The sequence below is a fragment of the Hyla sarda genome, chromosome 5, assembly GCF_029499605.1.
Source record: "Hyla sarda isolate aHylSar1 chromosome 5, aHylSar1.hap1, whole genome shotgun sequence".
NCBI classification, from domain to species: domain Eukaryota; kingdom Metazoa; phylum Chordata; class Amphibia; order Anura; family Hylidae; genus Hyla; species Hyla sarda.
The window spans coordinates 285,312,688-285,338,763 of record NC_079193.1 but is presented as its reverse complement, the minus strand read 5'-3'; the positions used below and the strand labels follow the sequence as shown (position 1 = coordinate 285,338,763).

The 26,076-nt window shown below is 40.5% G+C and overlaps 1 protein-coding gene across 5 annotated transcripts in view; it reads right to left on the bottom strand.

The window, feature by feature from the left end:
* Positions 1-26,076, bottom strand: part of SNTG1 (syntrophin gamma 1) — a 647,197-nt gene that overhangs the window by 305,651 nt on the left and 315,470 nt on the right. For 2 of the 5 annotated variants that reach the window (XM_056521889.1, XM_056521888.1), the window contains exon 1: positions 4,608-4,782. The exons of 2 other annotated variants lie outside the window; for them this stretch is intronic. In XM_056521889.1, coding sequence (XP_056377864.1) covers positions 4,608-4,642 — 35 coding nt within the window. In that variant the 5' untranslated portion in view covers positions 4,643-4,782. Of the gene's footprint in view, positions 1-4,429; positions 4,560-4,607; positions 4,783-26,076 lie in introns of those variants that run through there. One more of the 5 variants, XM_056521893.1, reaches the window with a different exon arrangement.

The window sequence follows — 26,076 nt, the reverse complement described above, 5'->3', positions numbered from 1 at the left end:
AGGGAATGAGACTAAGAGTCTTAATATGTAAGAACAAGCTCAAAATAGGAAGCAAGATTGCTTTCATTAGCAACAGCATGGGATAGGCCATCTAATAAATGGCTTAAAGGCAAATAGCATCCTTGAGCAGTTAGGTTTAAGAGTGCAGTTAAAAGTCTTTTCAATGAAACAGTAGCCAAAAGGGGTCCACAACATTATCTTAACATAGCCAAATAAGAAAGAGGATAGTGAGAAGTCAGAAGATTTTAAGAAACATATGGTCCACTTGTTGGGATTGACTAAATAAGGAAAAGTCATTCCAATGTTAGTTGTTCACCACCTAGAAACAGCGAATAGACAGCACGTCTTAAAAAGAACAATTTCTCAGATCACATTTGCCCTTTTTATTCTTGTGTGACCATGATCTGACCCAAAGGTTAAAGTCTTTAATGTTCTTCAATACAGCACCTTAGTTATAGTTTCTTAGAGATTACACAGTAAAACATTATTACTGTACCTTGTATCACTTTTAAAGAACATTATCTGAATCAATGACAACACTTTTGTATTCTGGTTTTGAAGGATAACATTAAACTCTCACAAAGATGTTTTCTTGAAATCCAGAAACCACATTTTTAAATAAGAAGTGACATTAGTCAGTAATAATTCCCTAAAAATAGAAAACATATGAACCTACTACTTGCTCATGAAGCATAGCTGATTTATCAGAACAGGCAATCACAATTCCATCCAAACATCTATACAAAAAAATCTAGGTTTTGAATTTCTTTTCTATTAGATTGGGAAAAAGAAAATGAAAGACATCTGTTGATGAGGGGAAAAAAAGCAATCAACCAAAAATCTACATGGAAAATATGCCTAAATGAGAGAGAAAGAGGGGAAAAAAAGCAGGAAATGATTTGAGTAATGTATTCTGTTGAATGACCTGAACGGAGCTCATTCTAAAAACAATAGGACTAAGTTAGAAACAATGGAGAATATTTGGAAAAGAGGGAATAAATTGTGTCTGGGATTGTAATTATTGAGAAAGAAATGGCATGCTGAATAGCTACTCAACATGCAAAGTGCTTTGTGAATTCTCAAATAGAGGTAATCAGTAACAATAATTAAACTTGACGTTAAGCATTCATTTGATGATTCTATCATCCATAGTGTGCTGTGCCCCCCTCAGATTTAAGAGACGTTCCATTTACTTGTCTATTTCAAATGTTGTGAGACTTTAATGAGGCGCTGCACTAACGTCTAGGGTTTTTTCTTTTTCTGCTGGCAAATTGCCTGGATAGTGCTTACAACCTGTATCTTTATCTTCAGCAGTTTCAGGATGAAAAGGGAACATCCAAACTATTACGCTACCATTTTATCAGGAAATTGTTAGTAATTAAAGGGACATAAAATTGTTACTGGCAGCATGAAAAGGAAGTGGTTACATTGTTGTCTCTTAACAGAATGACACAGATAATAAGATTTCCATGAAATAAGAAAATGTTGGGGTCATACACTGCAGTACCTATACGTGAAGTGGACATAGTTGTTTTTGGGGTTTTGTGTTCTAACCTGACTTCTTTTACTACCATTTACAGCGTATGCATTTTTATCTTCATAGCATACTATTCAAGTCAATATATACCGATCCTCTTCAGGCCAGAAAGTTCCTTCTCAGGTCAACAACAGTAAACATATATCGCTACAGGCAGATCAGATGTTCTATCAGTGACAAAGGACCCAAAAAAAAAATATTTTTTTTTTTTCTTTTTTTTTTCTTTACCGTTAAACTAAGAGCATACTTGACCATCTCAGTATATGCCTTAAGATAGTTGGAACTAAGGGCAACAGGGCAAAACAAAGAAGGCATATGGGGGTCAGTAAGTATATATCTATCAAACAGTACATTTTCAGTAATGCTTGTACATTGGAAATATGTTTAACTCTACACAATACATAAAAATAAAAATAAAATCCTTTACGACTTGGGCCATGTTACCACACAATTATGCTATCCAGGCTATTTATTGGCCTTTCTATACCTCAATAATCAGGCAAAATAACAGCCACAAAGCAAAGTTAAAGGAGTAGTCCAGTGGTGATTCAGTGGTGAGCAACTTATCCCCTATCCTAAGGATAGGGGATAAGTTGCAGATCGCGGGGGGTCCGACCCCTGGGGCCCCCCGCGATCTCCTGTACGGAGCCCCGACAGCCCGCTGGAAGGGGGCGGTCGACCTCCGCACGAGGCGGCGGCCGACACGCCCCCTCAATACAACTCTATGGCAGAGCCGAAGCGCTGCCTTCGGCAATCTCCGGCTCTGCCATAGAGATGTATTGAGGGGGCGTGTCGGCCGCCGCCTCGTGCGGGGGTCGACACCCGCTATCTCGGCGGAGAGCCGGGGCCCTGTACAGAGAGATCGCAGGGGGCCCCAGCGGTTGGACCCCCGCGATCTCAAACTTATCCCCTATCCTTAGGATAGGGGATAAGTTTTTCACCACTGGACTACCCCTTTAAGATTAGAGCCTTTTGTAGCCAATTATGGTTCAAATGCTGCCATAACTACGGCCATATCTTGACATATATTTTGGACTGTAAGGCTGGATTCACATATATATCAGGCGTCCAGCATAATTTCCCTCCAGCGTGCACCATAGGGAAATTAATGCCAGAACTGATCCTATTCATTTGAATGGGATAGTTCACAATCATCCAGCATCCTAATTTTGACACCAGATGGTTGGACACGCCGGACAGCATCAGACAGAGGAACACAGCTTGCTGCGTTCCCCTGTCCGGTGCCAGAAACAATGGACGCCAGATGCCATACAACTGATGACAACTGATGCACATTGTCATCAGTTGCATTGAGATTTAGGCCATTGAGTTCACTTATGCCGGATGCTGGACATATGTGAACCCAGCCTTAGTGACCCAAATATGTCCCATTTGGGCTATAAAATTTTGTGCAGTCCAGAAAAATAATCTGTTAACACAGGCCTAAAAAAAAGCCAGCTGCAAAATTAAGATAATGGCCTTTTTTTTTTTTTTTTTAGCCAATTTATAATTTGATGTATTGTGACACATATTTTGGGCTGTAAGTGGGCCAAATATGTCCAATTTGCAAATTTTTGGGGCTATAGAGTTTGTTACAGTCCCATATATCATTAAAAAAAAGACAGCCAAAAAATTTGTAAAACAGCATGGAACACAATCCTAAGGAAAAAAAAAAATAATTATATATATATATATATATATATATATATATATATATATATATATATATATATATATATATATATATATACTCGAGTATAAGCCGACCCGAATATAAGTCGAGGCCCCTAATTTTACCCCCAAAAACCCAGGAAGAAGTTATTGACTCAACTATAAGCCTAGGGTGGGAATTACATCATCCCCCCCATGTAATCATCCAGGCCCCCCTCATCATCCCCCCCTTAATCATCACCGCCTGTCAATCCCTTCAACAGTGGTCTTCAACCTGCGGACCTCCAGATGTTGCAAAACTACAACTCCCAGCATGCCCGGACAGCCATTGTCTGTCCAGGCATGCTGGAAGTTGTAGTTTTGAAACCTCTGGAGGTCCGCAGGTTGAAGACCACTGCAGCCTTCGTCATCATCCCCCCCCCTTCATCATCACCGCCTGTCAATCCCTTCATCAGTGTTCTTCAACCTGCGGACCTCCAGATGTTGCAAAACTACAACTCCCAGCAACCTCTGGAGGTCCGTAGGTTGAATACCACTGTGGCCTTCGTCATCATCCAGCCCCCCCCCCTTTCGTTTTGTACTCACCTCCCCTCGGCAGGCAGTTAGGGTGAGCTGGTCCAGGCCATCTATGCTGCAGGCACCGTCCAGTGGAGATGGTTAGTCGTTACGTGCTGTCCATTTTCACTGGGAGGGCCTATTCTCCACGTTTCAGGCCTGGACTAGTGACGTTGCCTTGACGACGATGCACAGGGATGTTGCGCATGAACGTCCCTGTGCGTCGTCGTCAAGGCAAAATCACTAGTCCGGGGCCGGGCCCGAAGCGCGGAGAAGAGGCCCTTCCCCCCCGGTGAAAATGGACAGCCCGCAATGACTAACCATCCCCACCGGACGGTCCCTGCAGCATAGATGGCCCGGACCAGCTCACCCTAACTTCCCGCAGAGGGGAGGTGAGTACAAACAAAAGGGGGGGGGGCTGGATGATGACGAAGGCCACAGTGGTTTTCAACCTGCAGACCTCCAGAAGTTTCAAAACTACAACACCCAGCTGCCTGGACAGCCGATGGCTGTCTGGGCATGCTGCGGGTTGTAGTTTTGCAACATCTGGAGGTCCGCAGGTTGAAGACCACTGATGAAGAGATTGACAGACGGAGAGTTCACTCGAGTATAACGAAAAATTGTGCTGAAAAATTCGGCTTATACTCGAGTATATACAGTACTTACATCCAATTTTCTTTTCCAGATAAAACTGCAACAGAAATGCTGATATCAGGTAAATGCTATGTTCACACTGTTTTTTCTTAGTTGGATATTATATTGAAAGAAAGGACCAGAAGCAAAACCCTGACAAAAATTACTATGGGGGAGATTCATCGAATCCTGTGTAAAGAGTGGCACAGACCTATTCGATTGCTTCTGAATGGTTGCTATGTACATAAAAGGCTGAAAATATGGTTGAAAATAAAGTTTAAAAAGCAGTATGTGATGATAGCCTAAGGTGGGATTTATTATTGTAAATACTCCAGTGTTGGGTGTACAAATATTGCAATTTTTTGTGCAGTGCTTCTTTGGACACTTGTGACTTCATGTGGGAGACTTATCAATACCTGTGCAGAGGAAAAGTTGCCCAGTTGCCCATAGCAACCAATCAGATTGCTTCTTTCATTTTCCAGAGGCCTTGTTAAAAATGAAAGACGTGAGCTGATTGGTTGCCATGGGTAACTGGACTTTTCCTCTGGACAGGTTTTGATAAATCTCCACCCATCATGACTCTGTTCCATCTCCCCAACCACAGTGGGTGGGACTTCACTGTAAAAGGAAGTGGGACCACCATGGCCTGCAACATTTATTATAATTTACTCTCATACCTGGTGTAAATTACAGATTATGGGCGGCATTTACCATTTTCTTTAGAGCTGTTTTTGTGTGTAGATTTGTCTCACATTTGGCGCAGCTCTGCACCTCAGGCTATTTTTTGCGCCTTTTTGGTTTACACTTTTTTTTATTTAAAGTGTGTACAGACCAGCTGTTAACGTTTGTCTTATGCAGTGGTAATGAATGTATCAACTTTTTGTGAAAAGGCGCAAAACCACAGATAAGTCTCTAAGCTACACCAGCCCAGATTAAGCTTAGCTGAGTGCCCCCAGCTGTTGCAAAACTACAACTACCGGCATGCCCGGATAAAGGCTGTCCTGGTATGCTGGGAGTTGTAGTTTTGCAACATCTGGAGGAACCCTGGTTAGAAAACACTGCTCTAGATAATTTCCTATTTCCACATTCAATTTACATATTGAGTTATCTATAGAAGTACAGAGTTTATTTAGATTATTGCAGATTATTGTATACAATATGACAATGACATTACCCACAGGAAAAAATGATTTCAGGACAACATAAACAATAGTATATAACATATTTATACAAGAGAATAGTCTATTATTATTGTTAATACTTATCTCTGCACAATCCCACACTTCTGTTTTTGTGTGATTATGGATTATGTTCTTTTTAAAGCCTTTTTGAGATGTATTTTAGACATCTGTTTTGTTATAATAATATGTTTTCATGTTTTTGTTAAAGCTGCTAACATAAGCAGACCAGTTATGGAATACGTCTTTCCTGGCAGATGTATTTTTCTATCATGCTGAGCTACTGCTGGAGAGTCGAAGATAGAGATACTTTAAAATGATCTGTCTTTATTTTACTAGTATTTGCCATAGCCTATTTTGTTGCTTCTTTGTGCAGAGATATACAAAGATAGATAGATAGATAGATAGATAGATAGGCAGATAGATAGATAGATACATACATAGAGACAGAGAAAATAATAGATAGCTAGATAAATAGATAGATAGATATGAGATAGATAGATATAGATAGATAGGAGATAGATAGATAGATAGATAGATAGATAGATAGATAGATAGATACAGACAAAGAATAAGTCAGCCAGCACTTTAGTTGATACCAAACTATTATATGGACCTGGCCTACAGGTGCACGCTACTAGGCTATACAGCAACAGAAGAATGCAGCAGCACACTGCCAGCACAAAGATATAGGTGCAACATGAATATGCAGTTAAAACATGGAGAGCTATACAGCTATGGTGTAATAGATGCAAATGTGAAACTATGAAATAGTGAGGCACTTAGCTCGCAAATTTGTCTCCGCCGGCGGTCAAATAGCTTGGACCGTCCCACCGCGATAAGGTGGCCTCCTTGGGACGGACCCTACACTGGGAATATGCCTCTGTGTGAACAGTTCAGTAAGCATGGCAGGATCTGGAACATCCAAGACACCTTATATACACACCTGATAGAGGTGGGTGGGGTGCAAGGCCAATATGGAGGTAGCCACTCCCCCGTATGTGTAATACAGACAAAGAATAAGTCAGCCAGCACTTTAGTTGATACCAAACTATTATATGGACCTGGCCTGCAGGTGCACGCTACTAGGCTAAATATACAGCAACAAAAGAATGCAGCAGCACACTGCCAGCACAAAGATATAGGTGCAACATGAATATGCAGTTAAAACATGGAGAGCTATACAGCTATGGTGTAATAGATGCAAATGTGAAACTATGAAATAGTGAGGCACTTAGCTCCATGTTGGTCTTGAACCCCACCCACCTCTATCAGGTGTGTAAATAAGGTGTCTTGGATGTTCCAGACCCTGCCATGCTTACTGAACTGTTCACACAGAGGCATATTCACAGTGTAGGGTCCGTCCCAAGGAGGCCACCTTATCGCGGTGGGACGGTCCAAGCTATTTGACCGCCGGCGGACACAAATTTGCGAGCTAAGTGCCTCACTATTTCATAGTTTCACATTTGCATCTATTACACCATAGCTGTATAGCTCTCCATGTTTTAACTGGATGTTCATGTTTTACCTATATCCTTGTGCTGGCAGTGTGCTGCTGCATTCTTCTGTTGCTGTATATCTAGCCTAGTAGCGTGCACCTGTAGGCCAGGTCCATATAATAGTTTGGTATCAACTAAAGTGCTGGCTGACTTATTCTTTGTCTGTATTGCACATACAAGGGAGTGGCTACCTCCATGTTGGCCTTGCACCCCACCCACCTCTATCAGGTGTGTATATAAGGTGTCTTGGATGTTCCAGACCCTGCCAAGCTTACTGAACTGTTCACACAGAGGCATATTCACAGTGTTGGGTCCGTCCCAAGGAGGCCACCTTATCGCGGTGGGACGGTCCAAGCTATTTGACCGCCGGCGGAGACAAATTTGCGAGCTAAGTGCCTCACTATTTCATAGTTTCACATTTGCATCTATTACACCATAGCTGTATAGCTCTCCATGTTTTAACTGCATATTCATGTTGCACCTATATCTTTGTGCTGGCAGTGTGCTGCTGCATTCTTCTGTTGCTAGACAGATAGATAGATATAGATAGATAGATAGATAGATAGATAGGAGATAAATAGATATATAGGAGATAAATAGATTGATAGATATGAGGTAGATAGATCACAGATAGATCACAGATAGATAGATAGATAGATAGATAGATAGATAGATAGATAGGAGATAGATAGGCAGATAGACAGAGATAGAGAAAATAATACATAGCTAGATAAATAGATACCTCACTTTTTCATTTTTTGCATTATAGCTATATAACATTTCATGTTGTATCTGTATCTTTGTGCTAGCAGTGTGCTGCTGTATTCTCCTGTTTATAGATAAATAGATAGATAGAAAGATATGAGATAGCTAGACAGAGATATGGATAGATATAATAATAGATAGATAGAAATAATAGATAGATAGATAGATAGACAGACAGATAGATAGATAGATAAACATAATAGATAGGTAGATAGATAGGAGATAAATAGATCGATAGATATGAGATATATAGATAGATCACAGATAGATAGCTAGATAGATAGATAGATAGGAGATATATAGATAGATAAATAGATAGATAGATATGAGATATTTAGATAATGAAAGAGCACAGATAGATAGATAGGAGATACCGTATTTATCGGGATATACCACGCACCGGCCTATAACACGCACCCTCATTTTACCAAGGATATTTGGGTAAAAAAAGTTTTTTACCCAAATATCCATGATAAAATGAGGGTGCGTGTGTGCGCGTGTATACCCCGATATACCCCCAGGAAAGGCAGGGGGAGAGAGGCCGTCGCTGCCAGCTTCCCTCCCCCTGCCTTTCCTGGGGTCTAGAGCGCTGCTGTCGGCCCTTTTCCCCCCCTGGTTATCGGCGCCACTGCCCGTTCTGTCCCCCTGACTATCGGTGCCGGCGCCGATAGCCAGGGGGAGAGAAGGGGCAGCGGCACCCATTGCCGGCGCCGCTGCCCCGTTGCCTCCCCCCATCCCCGGTGGCATAATTACCTGAGTCGGGTCCGCGCTGCTCCGCTGCTCCAAGCCTCCGTCGTTGCTATGCGCTGAACGGCGCGGCGCATGACTTCAGAGCGCCGCGCCGTGCATAGCAACGATGCTGGGGACCAGCGTCGTTTCTATGCACGGCGCGGCGCTCTGACGTCATGCGCCGCGCCGTTTAGCGCATAGCAACGACGGAGGCCTGGAGCAGCGCGGACCCGACTCAGGTAATTATGCCACCGGGGATGGGGGGAGGCAACGGGGCAGCGGCGCCGGCAATGGGTGCCGCTGCCCCTTCTCTCCTCCTGGCTGTCGGCACCGCTTCTCTCCCCCTGGCTATCGGCGCCGGCACCGATAGTCAGGGGGACAGAACGGGCAGTGGCGCCGATAACCAGGGGGTGAAAAGGGCCGACAGCAGCGCTCTAGACCCCAGGAAAGGCAGGGGGAGAGAAGCGGGCAGCGACGGCCTCTCTCCCCCTGCCTTTCCTGGGGGGGTATCGGCGTATAACACGCACACAGACTTTAGGCTAAAAATTTTAGCCTAAAAAGTGCGTGTTATACGCCGATAAATACGGTATATAGATAGATATATAAATAGGTAGATAGATAGGAGATAGATAGATAATGAAAGAGCAGCACATTCAAAAAAATAATTAGATAAATTGGTGCAAGCAGCCTGTTGGCCCTGATTTGGGTTCAAAAATCCAGGCAGAAAAATAAAGATAAAAATCGGAGAGAGGAAAGTATAAAGACCGCACTCACCCAGTGTAATCGCTAGTGGATCGTAGATTTATTCAGAATGTAAGATACAATTCCATATGGTGGAGGACGTGGAGGGGAAAAGAAGCCAAAAGGACTAGTTTCGCGCCAGCCGGCGCTTTCTCTGACTGGGCTACATCAGCTGGCAGTAAGGGGAGGAAATTTCAAACGCCAGAACTGATGATGTAGGGGTATGCAAAAAAATGATAGTTAAATAAGCACCTAAGCATACATTCAAATTATTACAAAAAATGAGAAAGAAAAAGAAAATAAGGAAAAAATAACAAGATCGGACTAGAGAAAATGATGCAAATTATAAAAAAACGCTGAGGTCTTGCCGGTCATTCAGTCCCATTCCTTCTAATGCTCTAGAGCGCATGATCCAGCGTTCTTCGCAACGGAGTCGGTCTATTCCAGGTGAGTTCATCGTAACCCTTTCAATGCCAAAAAATCGCATGGTGTCTGCTTCTCCTTTATGAACTGATCTCATATGTACGATTAACCTGGCACAGCCGTGTCCCATATGAATGGATCTGAGGTGTTCACGAAATCAGATCCTTAAGGGTCTAATGGTAGATCCTGTATAGAAGCACATACACGGGCAGACGATGGCATAAATACATGATCCGTACGATAGCACATAAAATCCTTTATTCTGATATCTGTGTTTCCTAAGGTGAAACATTTTCCTGGCAAAAGATATTTACAGTGGGGGCAGTTACCACTTCTGACACAGCTTCTGACACGGCTTCAGGAAAAACAACTGGCCCTTTAGAAGAAGAACAAGGAGAGGAAGAGGAGGACGAAACCGCAACTACCCGGGCAGTCAGAAAGCGCAACAAGCAGGTGAAGTGGTTCCCCCAGAACTAGAGACCTATTCAGTCATAAACTTAACTCAGGAAAATTTAGATGAAGCTACTTTAAGTGCTCTGACAAAAGGACTAAACTTCTGCATTCCATCTGATTTCAATCCAGTCGAATTTAAAATTGATCTCTATAAAAACATAAGAAAAATGAATCTTTTTCGTTTTTTCAAAAAAGATGCAACCCCCGTTCAGCCTATGCCTAAAAAAACTACCCCTGTGGTAGTTAAAGAAAAAATTGGTAAATTGGGATTCTATGCACAAAACACTCCCATGGATATAGACTGGGAGGGAGTGGCTTTGCTAATGAGCGTAACAGAAGAAGATGAGGGTGAACCGCATGAAGAACCTAAAAAATAATTTTTTTCAGGAGGAGTAAAATCAGTGTTTAACCCACCTATCCAATACGGCAGCAGCCTTGAAATATTTTCAAAACAAGTGTTAAAACAAATGAGAGCATTAATTTACCCAAAATCAGTTCCGAATTTACCTGCAGAAGAAATTCTAGCTCTTAAAAACTTCCAAAAAAGAGATCTAGTTATTAAAAAGGCCGATAAAGGCCACAATGTGGTTATCATGTCCAAAGAGTACTACTTGTATGAAGCTCATAGACAATTACAAGATACTGCAACATACACCTTGTTAAAGTCTGACCCTACACCTAAAATCAGTAATAAAATCAAAAATCTTCTGAGAAAATATACTGAAAATGGCTTTCTCAAAAAACGTGATGCCGAAAAGCTATTACCCATGCATCCAATTAATCCCAAATGGTATTTTCTTCATATAAGTAATAATAAAATGAACATGAAATTCACCAAAAAATTCAGCGAATCCTCTATGGAATTTTTAGATGTCATGCTCACAGTGGAAAATGGAAATTTTTTTATACTAGGTTATCGAAAACCCACTGCCTCCAGCAACCTGTTACATTATAACAGTTTTCACCCGCTCACACTAAACAAGCCCTCCCGTATAGCCAGTTTTTGAGACTGCGCAAAATCAATAAAAGAGATGAGGATTTTCTAACACAAGCAAGAGAACTGTATAATAGATTCTTAAAAAGAGGCTACCCCCTCATGATCTTGATAAAGTTCTGACAAAAGCCACTGCCATCCCCAGACTGGATCTAGTGAAAAAAACATATAGAAAAAAAGAAAAAATCTGCTACCATCCCTGACCGTCCACGTTTTGTTTTTTCTTTTAAGTACAACATGTTAGCTGAAACTCTAAAACAAGTAATAAAAATCAATTGGTTTCTTATCGAAAATGATCAAGTCTTTAAGGATGCAGCAGTTAAAAAACCTCTTGTCTCCTTCCGAAAAAGTAAACGTATTAATAATTTACTAGTACGCAGCGCTTTACCTCCAGCTCGGAAAGAAAATGACTGGTTATCCTCCACCGTTCCCCTGGGCAACCATAAATGTGGTAACTGCCCGCACTGTAAATATCTTTTGCCAGGAAAATGTTTCACCTTAGGAAGCACAGATGTCAGAATAAAGGATTTTATGTGCTGTCGTACGGATCATGTAGTTTATGCCATCGTCTGCCCGTGTATGTGCTTCTATACAGGATCTACCATTAGACCCTTAAGGATCCGATTTCGTGAACACCTCAGATCCATTCACACGGGACACGGCTGTGCCAGGTTAATCGTACATATGAGATCAGTTCATAAAGGAGAAGCAGACACCATGCGATTTTTTGGCATTGAAAGGGTTAAGATGAACTCACCTGGAATAGACCGACACAGGACTCTACTCCATTGCGAAGAACGCTGGATCATGCGCTCTAGAGCATTAGAAGGAATGGGACTGAATGACCGGCAAGACCTCAGCGTTTTTTATAATTCACATCATTTTTTCTAGTCCGATCTTGTTATTTTTTCCTTATTTTTTTTTCTTACTCATTTTTTGTAATAATTTGAATGTATGCTTAGGTGCTTATTTAACTATAATTTTTTTGCATACCCCTACGTCATCAGTTCTGGCATTTGAAATTTCCTCCCCTTCCTGCCAGCTGATGTAGCCCAGTCAGAGAAAGCGCCGGCTGGCGCGAAACTAGTCCTTTTGGCTTCTTTTCCCCGCCACGTCCTCCACCATATGGAATTGTATCTTACATTCTGAATAAATCTACGAGCCACTAGCGAATACAGTGGGTGAGTGCGGTCTTTATACTTTCCTCTCTCCGATTTTGATTTATGGACATTTGATATCACATCTGCACCCCCAGGTATTGCAGTGCTTCAAGTCTGCTGGATAGCCCTGATTGTATTGCCTCAGGATTCCATTGTTGTACAGGGATACTTGTTCTTTGGTGCCACTTTTTCTTTTTCTCTTGGACTTCAGAAAAATAAAGATGACTGCAGCACTCCAAAATGCAAAAAAAATCAGGTCGCTTTATTGCATACCAAAAACAGGTGCAACGTTTCAGCTGCCTATGCAGCCTTTTTTAAGCATGCTTGAGAAAGACTGAGATGCACTGGGATGTATTTAGCGGCGTACACCTCTTGAAAATTCAGCATGCCTAGAGAATTTTCAAGACTTTTTTGAAATTCTTCTCTCCCACAGTGTTTATCTGGTGTTTCTAGATAGTTTAGTGTTTATCTAGTGTTTTCTGTTATTGTCTAGTGTTTTTGTCCCGTGTCTGAAAGGCTAGTCATCTCAAACCATACTATTAATACTAATGCTAAATAAATACTCGTAGAGATAAGTTAAAAAAGAACATGTCTGTAATCTCCTGTGTCATTCTGAGACAATAACATGAATTCAGCACCTTGTTTATCGTAGAATCGGGCCTTCTGGAGGTACACAAAAGAGGACTTGATGTGAATGTGGCTACAGAGATGCACTTTGGCTACCACAGTTATTAAAAGTATACATTTTCTATTTAACTAATTATCATTCTTAAAAGATATCATTCTTTAATACCTAATCCCAGCCCTTCAGTATTTTTCTGTGTACACAATAATGGGTGTATTGGTTAATAACACAGGAAGAATCTTAACTATGGATGTTGCAGCTGGTATATATATATTTAAATAGTTGTTTTGTGCTCAACAACCATGTGATTAAATGGATCTCAAAAGAAATTGAAGTTTGCTGTAGTCAGTAGCAGTCTTGAACAATCGTACTTAGACATGTAAAGTAATGGTTTTGTCATCAGGTGACAATAATTAGACACCCCAATTTGGGAAATTGTTATTATCTTTCCTTTTATTGGAAAAAGATTAACCAGTGATTTTAAGGTGCTAGACTGTGAGCAATACTCACCACTTACTGAGCTGTAGATTGTAATGATACTCATTAGAGGACCAGTGAAGACGTCACTGAGAATGTGTGCTTAGTCTTAAGACTAGAAGTCATCATGGATATCTCATTGAGTGAATGTGCTTGTAACTAGTGGTCAGTAGTGCTTAAACTTCCATAACAGCTTTCATGAATGTTTTAGACTTACCAACCTTGTTAACTGAAGTGACAATATATGAGCAACAGATATTATCTTTCAGTAGCTCCTAAATACCAAGTTATTGCCATTCAGTCGCCTAATTGTTCTGTCGATATACAATATGGCTTGGCATAAAACTTCTCAGAGAAGAGAAAAGATTATTGTTTGGGAAAGTATAGTGATACCTTGTGACTAAAAATAATTGCCATATATTATCCAAAATAATTCAAGACTGTCAGCTTTACTACTCAGTCTAGGTGGGCATGAAAAAGTGTGCCTCCGGCAATTGCATAGCTACAACCCTCAGCATGCATAAACTACCAAAGGGCATGCAGGGAGTTGCAGTAGTGTGCTTCCAGCTGTTGCATAATTACAGGTCCCAGCATGCCCTTCGGTTGTAAGTGCATGCTGAGAGTTGTAGTTTTGCAACAGCTGAAAGCACACTGGTTACGAAACACTGAGTTACCTAACTTAGTGTTTTGCAACCAGTGTGCCTCCAGCTGTGGCAAACTACAACACCCATCATGCACTGATAGACTATAAATGCTGGGAGTTGTAGTTTTGCAACAGCTGATGGCACACTGGTTGCAAAACACTGAGTTAAGTAACAAACTCTTAGTGTTTTGAAACCAGTGTGCCTCCAGCTGTTGCATAACTACAACCCCCAGTATGCACAGAGAGCTAAAGGGCATGCTGGGAGTTGTAGTTTTGCAACGGCTGGAGGTTTGCCCCCCCCCCATATGTGAATGTACAGGGTACATTCACACGGGTGGGGGTTTACAGTGAGTTGCTCGCTGCAAGTTTGAGATGCAGCAAATTTTCCACTGCAGTTCAGACTCCCAGCGGGAATCTCGATGTAAACCCCTGCCTATGTGAATGTACCATAAAAACACTACACTACACTACACTGCGCAAAATAAAAAGTAAAACACTACATATACATATACCCTTACACAGTTACACCCCTCCTCCCACCAATAAAAATAAAAAACATCTGGTACTGCACTGTTTCCTGAAGCCTCCAGCTGTTGCACAACAACAACTCCCAGTATTTTCAGACAGACATTAACTGTCCAGGCATGCTGGGAGTTTTGCAACAGCTGGAGGCACCCTGTTTGGGAAACACGATTTTGGAATCGGAGGCAAGTGTAATTCTTGCATACGGGTCTGTCCCTATGCATATCCCTAATTTAGGCCTCAAATGCACATGGCGCTCTTTCACTTCGGAGCCCTGTAGTATTTCAAGGCAACAGTTTAGGGTCACATATGGGGTATTTCCGTACTCCAGAGAAATTTTTGTGGTTTTTTTCTCCTTTCATCCCTTATGAAATGGTAAGGTTGAGGTCGACTCCAGCATGTTATTGCAAACATTTTTATTTTTTCCACTAACATGCTGGTGTTGCCCCATACTTTTCATTTTCACAAGAGTTAAAAGGAAAAAAAGACCCACAAAATTTGTAACACAATTACTCCTGAGTACGGAAATACCCCATATGTGGACGTAAAATGTTCTGCGGGCTCACAACAAGGCTCAGGAGTGAGGGCACCGTATACATTTGAGGTGATTTGCACAGAGGCGGCTGATTGTTACAGCGGTTCTAACATAAATGCAAAAAAAATACACCCACATGTGACCCCATTTTAGAAACGACACCCCTCACGGAATGTAACAAGAGGTATAGTGAGCCTTAACATCCAACAGGTGTTTGAAGAATTTTCATTAAAGTTGGATGTGAAAATGATTTTTTTTATTTTTTCACTAAAAAGCTGGTGTTATCCCACATTTTTTTTCACAATGGGTAATAGGAAAAAGCCCCCAAAATTAGTAACCCCATTTCTAATACCCCATGTGTGGATATGAAGTGCTCTGCGGGTGCACTACAGGGCTCGGAGCGCCATTAGGCTTTTGGAGAGAGAATGTGTCTGGAATTGAAGGCTATGTGTGTTTGCAAAGCCCGCCATGGTGCCAGAACAGTGGATCCCCCACCCCCCACATGTGACCCCATTTTGGAAACTACAACCCTAACGGAATGTAATAAGGTGTACAGTGGCAACATGAGGACTTTGTAAGCGCACATGGCCCCCGACTTCCATTCAAGCTAATTTTCTCTCCAAAAGCCCAATGGCGCTCCTTCTCTTCTGAGCATTGTAGTTCGCCCACAGAGCCCTTTACACGCACATATGGGGTATTTCCATACTCAGAAGAAATGGGGTTAAACATTTTGGGAGGCTTTTTCTCCTGTTACCCCTTGTGAAAATGAAAATTTGAGGTAACACCAGCATTTTAGTGAAAAAAAAATATAGATTTTGATTTTCACGTCCAACTTTAGCGGAAATTTGTCAAACACCTGTCGGGTGTAAAATCTCCCTGTACCCCTTGTTACGTTCCTTGAGAAGTGCTGTTTCCCAAATAGTGGGCTATGTGGGGCTTTTTTTTCTGTTCTGGCACCATATGGGCTTCCTAAATGCGACAAAAACAATTTCATCAAAATTTGCTTTCAAGAGGCCAAGTGTGGCTCCTCCTCTTCTGAGCATTGTAGTGCACCAGCAGAGCACTTTACTTCCACACAGGGGGTATTTCGAGGGGCATTTTCCTCTCTTACCTCTTTCAATACTGGAAAATTTTGGGGGAAAAACTGCATTTTAGTGAGAAAAAAATGTAATTTAAACATCCAACTGTAAGGAAAAGTTGTCAAACGCCTGTGGGGTGCTAAGGCTCACTATACCCCTTGGTTATGTGCCATGAGGGGTATAGTTTCCAAAATAGTGTGCCATGTGTTGTTTTTTTTTTTTGCTGTCATGGCACCATAGGGGCTTCCTAAATGTGACATGCCCCACAAAAACCATTTCAGCAAAATTCACTCTCCATAATCCCATTGTCGCCCCTTCACTTCTGAGCCTTATGGTGCTCCCACAGAGCACTTATCGTTCACATTTGAGGAATTTTCTTACTTGAGAGAAATTGGGTTAAACATTTTACGAGGCTTTTTCTCCTTTTACCCCTTGTAAAATTTAAAAAATTGGGTCTACAACATGTTAGTGTAAAAAATGGAGATTTTAAATTTAACAAACTTTCTGAATGTACCAGGAGAACTGGCGGCGTACCAGGCCTGGGGGGTGGGGTAGGGTGCATGCTGGCAGTGTGTACGGTGCCATTGTTACGGTACCATGGTGGCCCATGGAGGGCCCAGGGTACGGGCTCTATACTCCTGCGAGCACTGGGAGATCGTGAAACCGTCAGTGAGTGAGATTTCCCGGGAGGTCCTTACAAGCATACTGTGTACTGTAAATGGATGCGGTAAAGTGTTCCCTAATCCCACCGCAATGAACATGCACTTGGTGAAGTCCCATGGAGTGCAGGAAGGAATAACAAATCCTAGATTACGGAAAGATTTAAAGGCCTCCCAAAAACTGTATTGCTGTCCAATGGAAGTATAATTTGAGGGGTGCAGTTTTTATAACGAGGTCATTTTGGGGGTATTTCTAATATGAAGGCCCTTCAAATCCTCTTAAAACCTGAACTTGTCCCTGAAAAATTCCAATTTGGAAAATATTGTGAAAAATTGGAAAATTGCTGCTTAACTTTGAAGCCCTCTGATGTCTTCCAAAAGTAAAAACATGTCAACTTTATGATGCCAATATAAAGTAGACATATTTTTTTATGTGAATCAATATATAATTTACTTGGTTTTATCTATTTCCCTTACAAGCAGAGAGCTTCAAAGTTAGAAAAATGCTAAATTTTTAAAAATGTTCATTTTTCAATTTGGGAATTTTTCACCAAAAAATTATGTAAGTATCGACCAAAATGAGCCACTATGATAAAATAGAATATGTCATGAAAAAATAATCTTGGAATCAAATCCATGAGTAAAAGCATCCCAGAGTTATTAATGCTTAAATTGACAGTGGTCAGATGTGCAAAAAAAATGCTCCGGTTCCTAAGGTAAAAAGGAGCTTGGTCCTTAAGGCGTTAACGTTCTGGCACCAGATGATTTAATAAAAATATAGTTTTTCACCGGAGTACCCCTTTATGCACCAATGGTGTACCTGTATGCCCTTGTGCTGCTTTTGAAACTTGAAATGCGCTCACGAGCTGAGCATGCTTCACACCCAGTGGGTCCCAGTTGCTACTAGCAGCCAGGACCCACGGGTAATGCCGGACATCACCGATTGGGCTGATGCTTAGCAATAACCATTTAGACACCACAATAAAAGTTGATTACAGCATCTAAATGCAGGATTTAATGTTGCTGGTTAACTCAGAAAGCTGATCGAGACATCCACGACGAAATTGCAGAGTCCCGATCAGCATGAATGGTAGGAGGGCCCTTACCGTCCGATCGGTGGACGCATGCTCCAGCCATCCTCTCCAGGATAAAGCATCAGAGTGCCAATAACACTGATCAATGCTGAGCTAAAGCACAGCATTGAACAGTGTATGCAATTGCAAGTTTGCATGTTACAGCTCCCTATCGGGACAAAAAAGTAAAAGGTGTAACAAAAATAGTTAATAAATGTGAATAAGCTCCTCCCCTAATAAAAGCCTGAATCACCCCCTTTTCCCATTTTTTTAAAATAAAATATTGTAAACAAAAACAAACATAAACATATGTAGTACAACCGCATGTGTAACTGTCCGAATTATTAAAATTACATGTTAATTAAATTGCACAGTCGGTGGCGTACACATAAAAAAAATACCAAAATACCAAATTGCGCATTTTTCGTTACTTCATATACCATAAAAAATAAGTAAAGAGTGATCAAAAAGTCTAATCAAAACAAAAATGATACCAAGAAAAATTAAAGGTCACAGTGCAAAAAATCAGCCCTCATATAGCCCCATATGCAGAAAAATAGAAAAGTTATAGGCATCAGAATAGAACCATTTGAAGCATACTAATTTTGCTGCATGTAGTTATATTTTTTTTTAAGCAACCATATGGGCCTACAGAATAAAAATAAGGTGTCATTTTTACCGAGAAGTGCACTGCATAGAAACAGAATACCCCAAAGGTTACAAACTAAGAATTTTGTTTTAATTTCAGTCCACACATTTTTTTTGGGAGTTTTGCCATAGATTTTGTTATGAAATGATTGATGTCATTACAAAGTGCAATTTGTGGCACATAAACAAGCTCCCATATGGGTCTGTTGGTGGGAAATTTAAAGGGGTTGTGCGCTGCCCTGACTTTCGGAGCTCCGCTCACAGCGTCCGAAAGTTCATTACTCCGAACGATGTGTGCGGGCTTCCGTGTTCGCGGGCTCAGGGCGTGACATCACGCCCGGTCCCTCGTGACGTCTCGCCCACCTCCTTGTGACATCTCGCCCGCCCCCTCAATGAAAGTCTATGGGAAGGGGGCACGGCCGCTGTCAGACTTTGGTAGAGGGGGCGGGCGTGACATTACGAGGGGGCGGGTAAGATGTCATGAGGGGCCGGGCATGACATCACGCCCGGCGGCCGCGAACACGGAAGCCCGCACACAGCGTTTGGAGTAATGAACTTCCGGACGCTGTGAGCGGAGCTCCGAACTTCAGGGCAGCGCACAACCCCTTTAAAATCAACAAGATAAATAGATCTAAACAGATGCAATATATGAATTTAAACATATTACAAATGTGGAAGCATTAATGAAAATGTACTGTATCTCACATAAAAGATTCCACCCCTCACATTTTTGTAAATATTTTATTATATCTTTTCATGTGACAACACTGAAGAAATTACACTCTGCTCCAATGTAAAGTAATGAATGCAAAGCCTGTATATCAGTGTGTAATGTTGTGTCCCCTCAAAATAACTTAACACACTGCATTAATGACTAAATCTTGGAAACAAAAGTGGACATGTCCAAATTTGGTCCAAAAGGTCAATATTTTGTTTGGCCACCATTCATTTCCAGCACTGCCTTAACCCCTTAAAGGGGTATTCCAGGCCAAAACTTTTTTTTACATATCAACTGGCTCCGGAAAGTTAAACAGATTTGTAAATTACTTCTATTAAAAAATCTTAATCCTTCCAATAGTTATTAGCTTCTGAAGTTGAGTTGTTGTTTTCTGTCTAACTGCTTTCTGATGACTCATGTCCCGGGAGCTGTCCAGCTCCTATGGGGATATTCTCCCATCATGCACAGCTCCCGGGACGTGACATCATCATTGAGCAGTTAGACAGAAAACTTCAGAAGCTAATAACTATTGGAAGGATTAAGATTTTTTAATAGAAGTAATTTACAAATCTGTTTAACTTTCCAGAGCCAGTTGATATATGTAAAAAAAGTTTTTGCCTGGAATACCCCTTTAAGGACTCAGCCCATTTGGGCCTTAAGAATTTTATTCTTACGTTTTTGTTTTTTCCTCCTGGCCTTCTAAAAATCATAACTCTTTTATATTTTCATCCACAGACTAGTATGAGGGCTTGTTTTTTGCGCAACCAGTTTTCCTTTGTAATGACATCACTCATTTACCATGAAATGCATGGCGCAACCAAAAAATACTATTTTTGTGGGGTAATTGATTAAAAAAACCCGCAATTTAGCAAATTTTGGAAGGTTTCCTTTTCATGGTGTACACTTTACAGTAAAATAGACATGTTTTCTTTATGCTGTGGGTCAATACAATTAAAATGATACCCATGATTACGTAATGTTCTATTATTATACCGCTTAAAAAAAATCGCTAACTTTTTAGCCAAATTAGTGCATTTAAAACCCCTTTATTTTGCTGACCTATAACTTTTTCATTTTTCTGTATAAGCGGCGGTATGAGGGCTAATTTTTGCGCCGTGATCTTACATTTTTTTTGATACCACATTTGCATATATATAAAACTTTTAATACATTTTTATCAGTTTTTTGGGGAATAAAATGTTATAAAAAAGCAGCAATTTTTCACAGTATGGGATAATTAACATTATATTTTAATAGTTCAGATATTTACGCATGCGGCGATACCAAATATGATTATAAAAAAAAGGTTCCACACTTTTTGGGGGTAAAATGGGGAAAACTGACAATCTAAATTTTTATTGGGAGAGGGAATTTTTCCAATTTTTTTACTTTTATTTTTTACTTTTTTTACTTTTATTATTACACTTTAATAGTCCCCATAGAGGACTATTTATAGCAATCATTTGATTGCTAATACTGTTCAGTGCTATGCATAGGACATAGCACTGATCTGTGTTATCGGCTATCTTCTGCTCTGGCCTGTTCGATCACACACCAGGGCAGAAGATGCCGGGAGATGGATGGAGGCAGGTAAGGGGACCTCTGTCCGCCATTAGAGATGATCGGATCACCATGGCAGCACTGCAGGCGATCCGATCGTCCACATTGAGTGCCGGACTTCTGCAGATGCCGTGATCTGTATTGATCACTGTATCTGAGGGGTTAATGGTGAACATCCAAACAATTGCGGATGTCCGCCATTACCGGCAGGTCCCGGCTGCTATTAGCAGCCGGGACCTGTCGCGCATGACCCGCATGCTCGCGGTTCTGCATAGGAAGTAAATGTATGTCCTGGTGCATTAAGTAACACCTCACCAGGACATACATTTACGACCTGTGTCATTAAGGGGTTAAAGAAATACTCCAGTGCATTTTTTTAACCCTCTGTGTCCCCCTGCGGTCGGTGATACGCTGAGTGTCACATGACTCTTTGACTTACAGGAAGCGAAAGAAGTCTGAGACCGGAGAACAGGACATCGATATCAGCGCAATGAGGGAACGTAGGAAGGTGTATGCACCGGAGTACTTCTTTAAGTCTTTTGGGCAAGAAGTGTACCAGATATTTACAGGTTTCACTGGAGTCCCTTTCCATTCTCCATGACAATTTCGCAATCCTAAGTCAGCTTGCCTTTAGAAAACTGTTTGCAATGTTTCTTGTGCTTATGCATCAACTATAGAAGAGACTTCCTTGTAGGCTGACAGCCATGCAGACCAATTTGATGCAGTGTGTGGTGTATGGTCTGTGCATTGACACGCTGACCTCTCACCCCTTAAACCTCTGCAGTAAGGCTGGTAGCATTCATATGTCTATTTTCAAAGATAACCTCTGGATATGACACTGAGCATGTGCACTTTACTTCTTTGGTTGATCACAGTAAGGCTCATTCTTGCTATGGTCAACCAAATAAGTTTTTTGCCATGAGGTGCCATGGTGAACTTTCACTGAGCAGTATTAGAGAGAATGACAGTGATCACACCAAATTTAGGATACCTACTCCCCATTCACACCAGAGACCTTGTAACACTAACAAGTCACATGACATCTGGAAGGAAAAATTGTTAATTGGGCCTAATTTGACTTAGGGGTGTACTCACTTTTGTTGCCAAGATTTAGACATTAATGGTAGTGTGTTGAGTCATTTTGAGGGGACACAACGTTAGACATTGTTATACAGGCTGTGCACTCACTACTTTACATTGTAGCAGAGCATAATTTCTTCAAAATTGTCACAAAAAACATTTAATAAAATGTTTACAAAAAATGTGAGGGGTTTACTCACTTATGTCAGATGCTATACTTACAAATTCTCCATGTGCCTGCTTATTTTTTTTACCGCTGCCATTAGTTAAAACCAGTTTACGGAATATGCTGAAACGATCAGGCATGCTCAGTTGAACTAATTATTGCTTCTTAGTCTATGCAGTATATACAAGGTAGAAGTATTGTGCTTTGTAACTTGGCAACTGCAGGATCACAGGTCAGAAAGGGAACCAGGAAGTGATCCATGGGAGATAAAAAATAAAATAAAAAAAAATACAGTGATGTTGGTCATTTTACCTAAAAAAAAACAAAAAAAAAACAGGACATTTGTATTCCTTCCCATGTATTTGTGTATGTGATACACATCTGATTTAACCAATTTTGCTTTATAGGAGCACCCTTGTAACCAATGAGGGCACATGCAGTCATACTTTCATAGCAATTATGTTTAAAACTGGAGTCCTTTATTAAAACATGTAGTTCACTGGGTTTAAAGCACAGCCTTGATGTATAAATTTCTTAGGACCCTTTTAGCTGGTCCAACCAATTTTGATGCTCGTTTATTGAGCCTTTTACTTGGCTTAATCATCATGTAGGCAAGGCCATGCAGACAATTACTGGATCATTTATGTAGCCATCCACATTCGTTATTGTCGGACTTCATCCCCTGTTTACTCAGGATGATGTGTAACTGACTAAAGGTGATTTTTAGGCCTGCATAAACAATCCGATCATTGTCGGTGGATTGGTGACCTTGTTACATGGGTCCATTATTGGGAACAAATGTTTCTGTGAATGTTCATAAAACTAATAATTGGCCATGTAACAGGCACCTTTACTGGGGTATGAATCAATTCATCAATCTGCCATGTAAGACCATAGCAAAAAAAAAAAAAAAAACTGAAAATGACAGATGAAGAAAACTGTAATATAAAGGGAAATTAGCTTAAGCAGTAGGCTTGGAGGCAAAAGGGTTACACGAAAAGGAAATAAATGTAAAAAATAGCTTCAAAAGATATAAACGTACAGTCTAGACTTATTTTCTAAAAATATACTTGTTATTGTGCTCACAAATATTAAATGAAAAAAACAGACAAACAAACAAACCATTATCCAATAATTCTCTGATTTCTTTCAAACATTACAATGAAAATAAATCTGCTACCTTGTGTGTACTCAGCAGGGGCATGAATAGAGGAAAATCAGTTAGATTTTTATAATTTAGTATTCTGTTTCTTAATATTCTCCTCTTTTATTTATTATGTCTGACTTGTAATGATACCAAGAGGTCTACGGATTAAAAAAAGACCTATTAAGGTATAGTCTGATAAATTTACTACCAAGTGGGACAAGGCGCTTTTAGAATGTTCTGCAAAGCTAATGTCTTCATTGTGGAGGAAGAGGAGGAGGAATTGCTATCTATGCAAAAAGAATTGGAGGACCTCAAAATTAACTTAGGTACCTTCAAGGAACATGATTTTTTTTTTGTACTGGAACAGACAGTGCTTGAAAAATTGCACTCTGTCGAAAATCATATTATGGAAACAAAGAAATCAAAATTCCGGCGAGATACAATGGATTATAATAAAAATCAAATATTTACATGGTTCCATAACAGCAGCGAAAACAAGGATACTCCAAAATCCATCTTACGTACACCAGTTTCGAAATATAACAACAAGAAAAAACAAAACTACAAAAATGAAAATTATAAAAAAAAACTCCAAGAAAAGTAAGTTTTTCGGATGTTGAGAGCTCTCAGGAAGATGAATCTTCAGCGGTTGCAGAAAATAGTTCAACTAGTAATTTGCCCCAAAACTTGGGAGCAATTCCAAAAAACCGACCTGCACAGCAGAGGAAAAAAAGAAAAAGAACAAGAAGAGCGGGCCGTAGCCATAGGAGAAGGAAGGTATCCACTTAGTTTGCTACTCACTCCGCGATAAACCGAGTCACCAACATATCAGCATGCACCCTCTCCCAAGAACATATTATGGTACTCAGCAAAGGACTTAACTTTGTGCCAAACTGTAAGTTCAATTTATTTAACACAATATTAGACGTTAATAAGCTGGCTAGGGGTTTAACCCTGCAGAGACATTTTCTAGCAATGAGGGAGAGGGTTGCAGACGAGGATTTACAGCAGGACTCTATGTCTAATTGTGACGAATATGAAGAAATAGTCCTGTGCAAGGATTTTTGTGATCAAACTAACATTTTGCATTTAAGGAACCTACAGAGGGAAAATAATAATGTGGATGGTGTTATGTTACCCCTTACCGCTCTGCCAACCCTGGATTCTATCCTGTGGCCTTCCGTTCGGAGGCCCTGGATAGATTCCAGGAGTTGGTAGAGCGGGATCTAATTAAAGTGCATGAAAGAATTCATTCCAAAAAAATGTATGATCATTTAAATAAAAAGGAAAGAAATGCATTAAAGGAATTAAGTGAAAATGGCCATATTACTATAAAAAATGCAGATAAGGGGGGGGGGGGGGGGAGGGGATATCGTTATCCTAGACTCGGGACTGTATAAATAACTCAATTGTGAAATATTGGCAGAAAGGGATACATATAGGAGATTACAAACAGACCCTACTTAAATATTTCAGGATGTACTTAAAAAATTGTTAAGAGAAGGTGTTATCCTGGGTGCCATTAATACCAACTTAGAGGAGTCGTTATTTGTATCTGATCCTATAATCCCCATCTTCCACTCTCCCAAAACTCCACAAGGGGATTTTCCCACCCCCACTAAGACCCATAGTGGCGGGGATTGGGTTCCTTGTGGAGCGTTTGGGAGAGTGGGTGGACTATTATCTGCAACCGTTGACAAAAATCACTCCTACCTTTCTGCAGGATACGAAACACGTTATTAACACTCCACATGAGGTTAAGTGGGAGAATACCTTCTCTTGGGCCACCTGTGACGTGATAGGGCTCTATCCGTCAATACCTTGGAATAAATGACTAGTAGCTCTGACATATCACTTGGAACATTATAGTAACAACCCCCCTGGCCTGAGGGAATTTATCACCATCGCAACAGAGTTTTTGTTGAAACACAATTACTTTATGTTCGATGGTGATTTATTTCTTCAGGCCAGGGGGGCGTCAATGGGGGCGAAATATTCGCCCTCATTCGCTAATATCTACATGTTCATTTTTAATATGGATAGCCCCTTCTATGATAAAATACACTGGGTTGGAAGGTTCATTGACGACCTGCTGATAATCTGGAAAGGTGATGAAATGGAATTTGGTGAATTTGTACAATATATTAGTGATAATGACCTAAATTTTAAATTTACATCATATTACAGCAGGTCGTCGGTGAACTTTCTTGATGTTACGCTAACAAGTAGTAATATGGAAGAGAAAATAATTATCCTTCCATATAGAAAGGAAACATCCACTAATTCTGTATTGCTGGCGTCGTCATGTCACCCCAGACCCGTTATAAACAACATCCCCTTTGGGGAATTATGTAGAACTAAAAGAAATTGTTCAGACGAAACACACTTACAAACAGCTACAGAAGAAGTAGTCAGTAGTTTTAAAAAAAGGGGGTACAAAGACAAATTATTAAAAGATTCTGTTAATAAGATCAATAAAATTGAAAGGAAAGATTTAATAACGTATTCCAAAAAAATACACAAACAAAATAATAATAAAGGAAATAATAAGAAAAGGAAACCATATTTTGTAACAGCTTATAGTTTACAGTTTGATCAAATTAGAGAGATTATCAATAAATATGTTCCTGTGTTGGAAACTGATCCTCTACTAAAAAGTATAGTGGAGGACGGTGTTATGACAGTATCAAGAAGGGGTCCCATGATAGGTTCTATCATGGGAAAGAAAAGAGAAAAACAATATAAATTGGCTAGGTGCAGCGGGTTGTTGGAGGTGCGGACACACCATATGTGTGACATGCAGCTA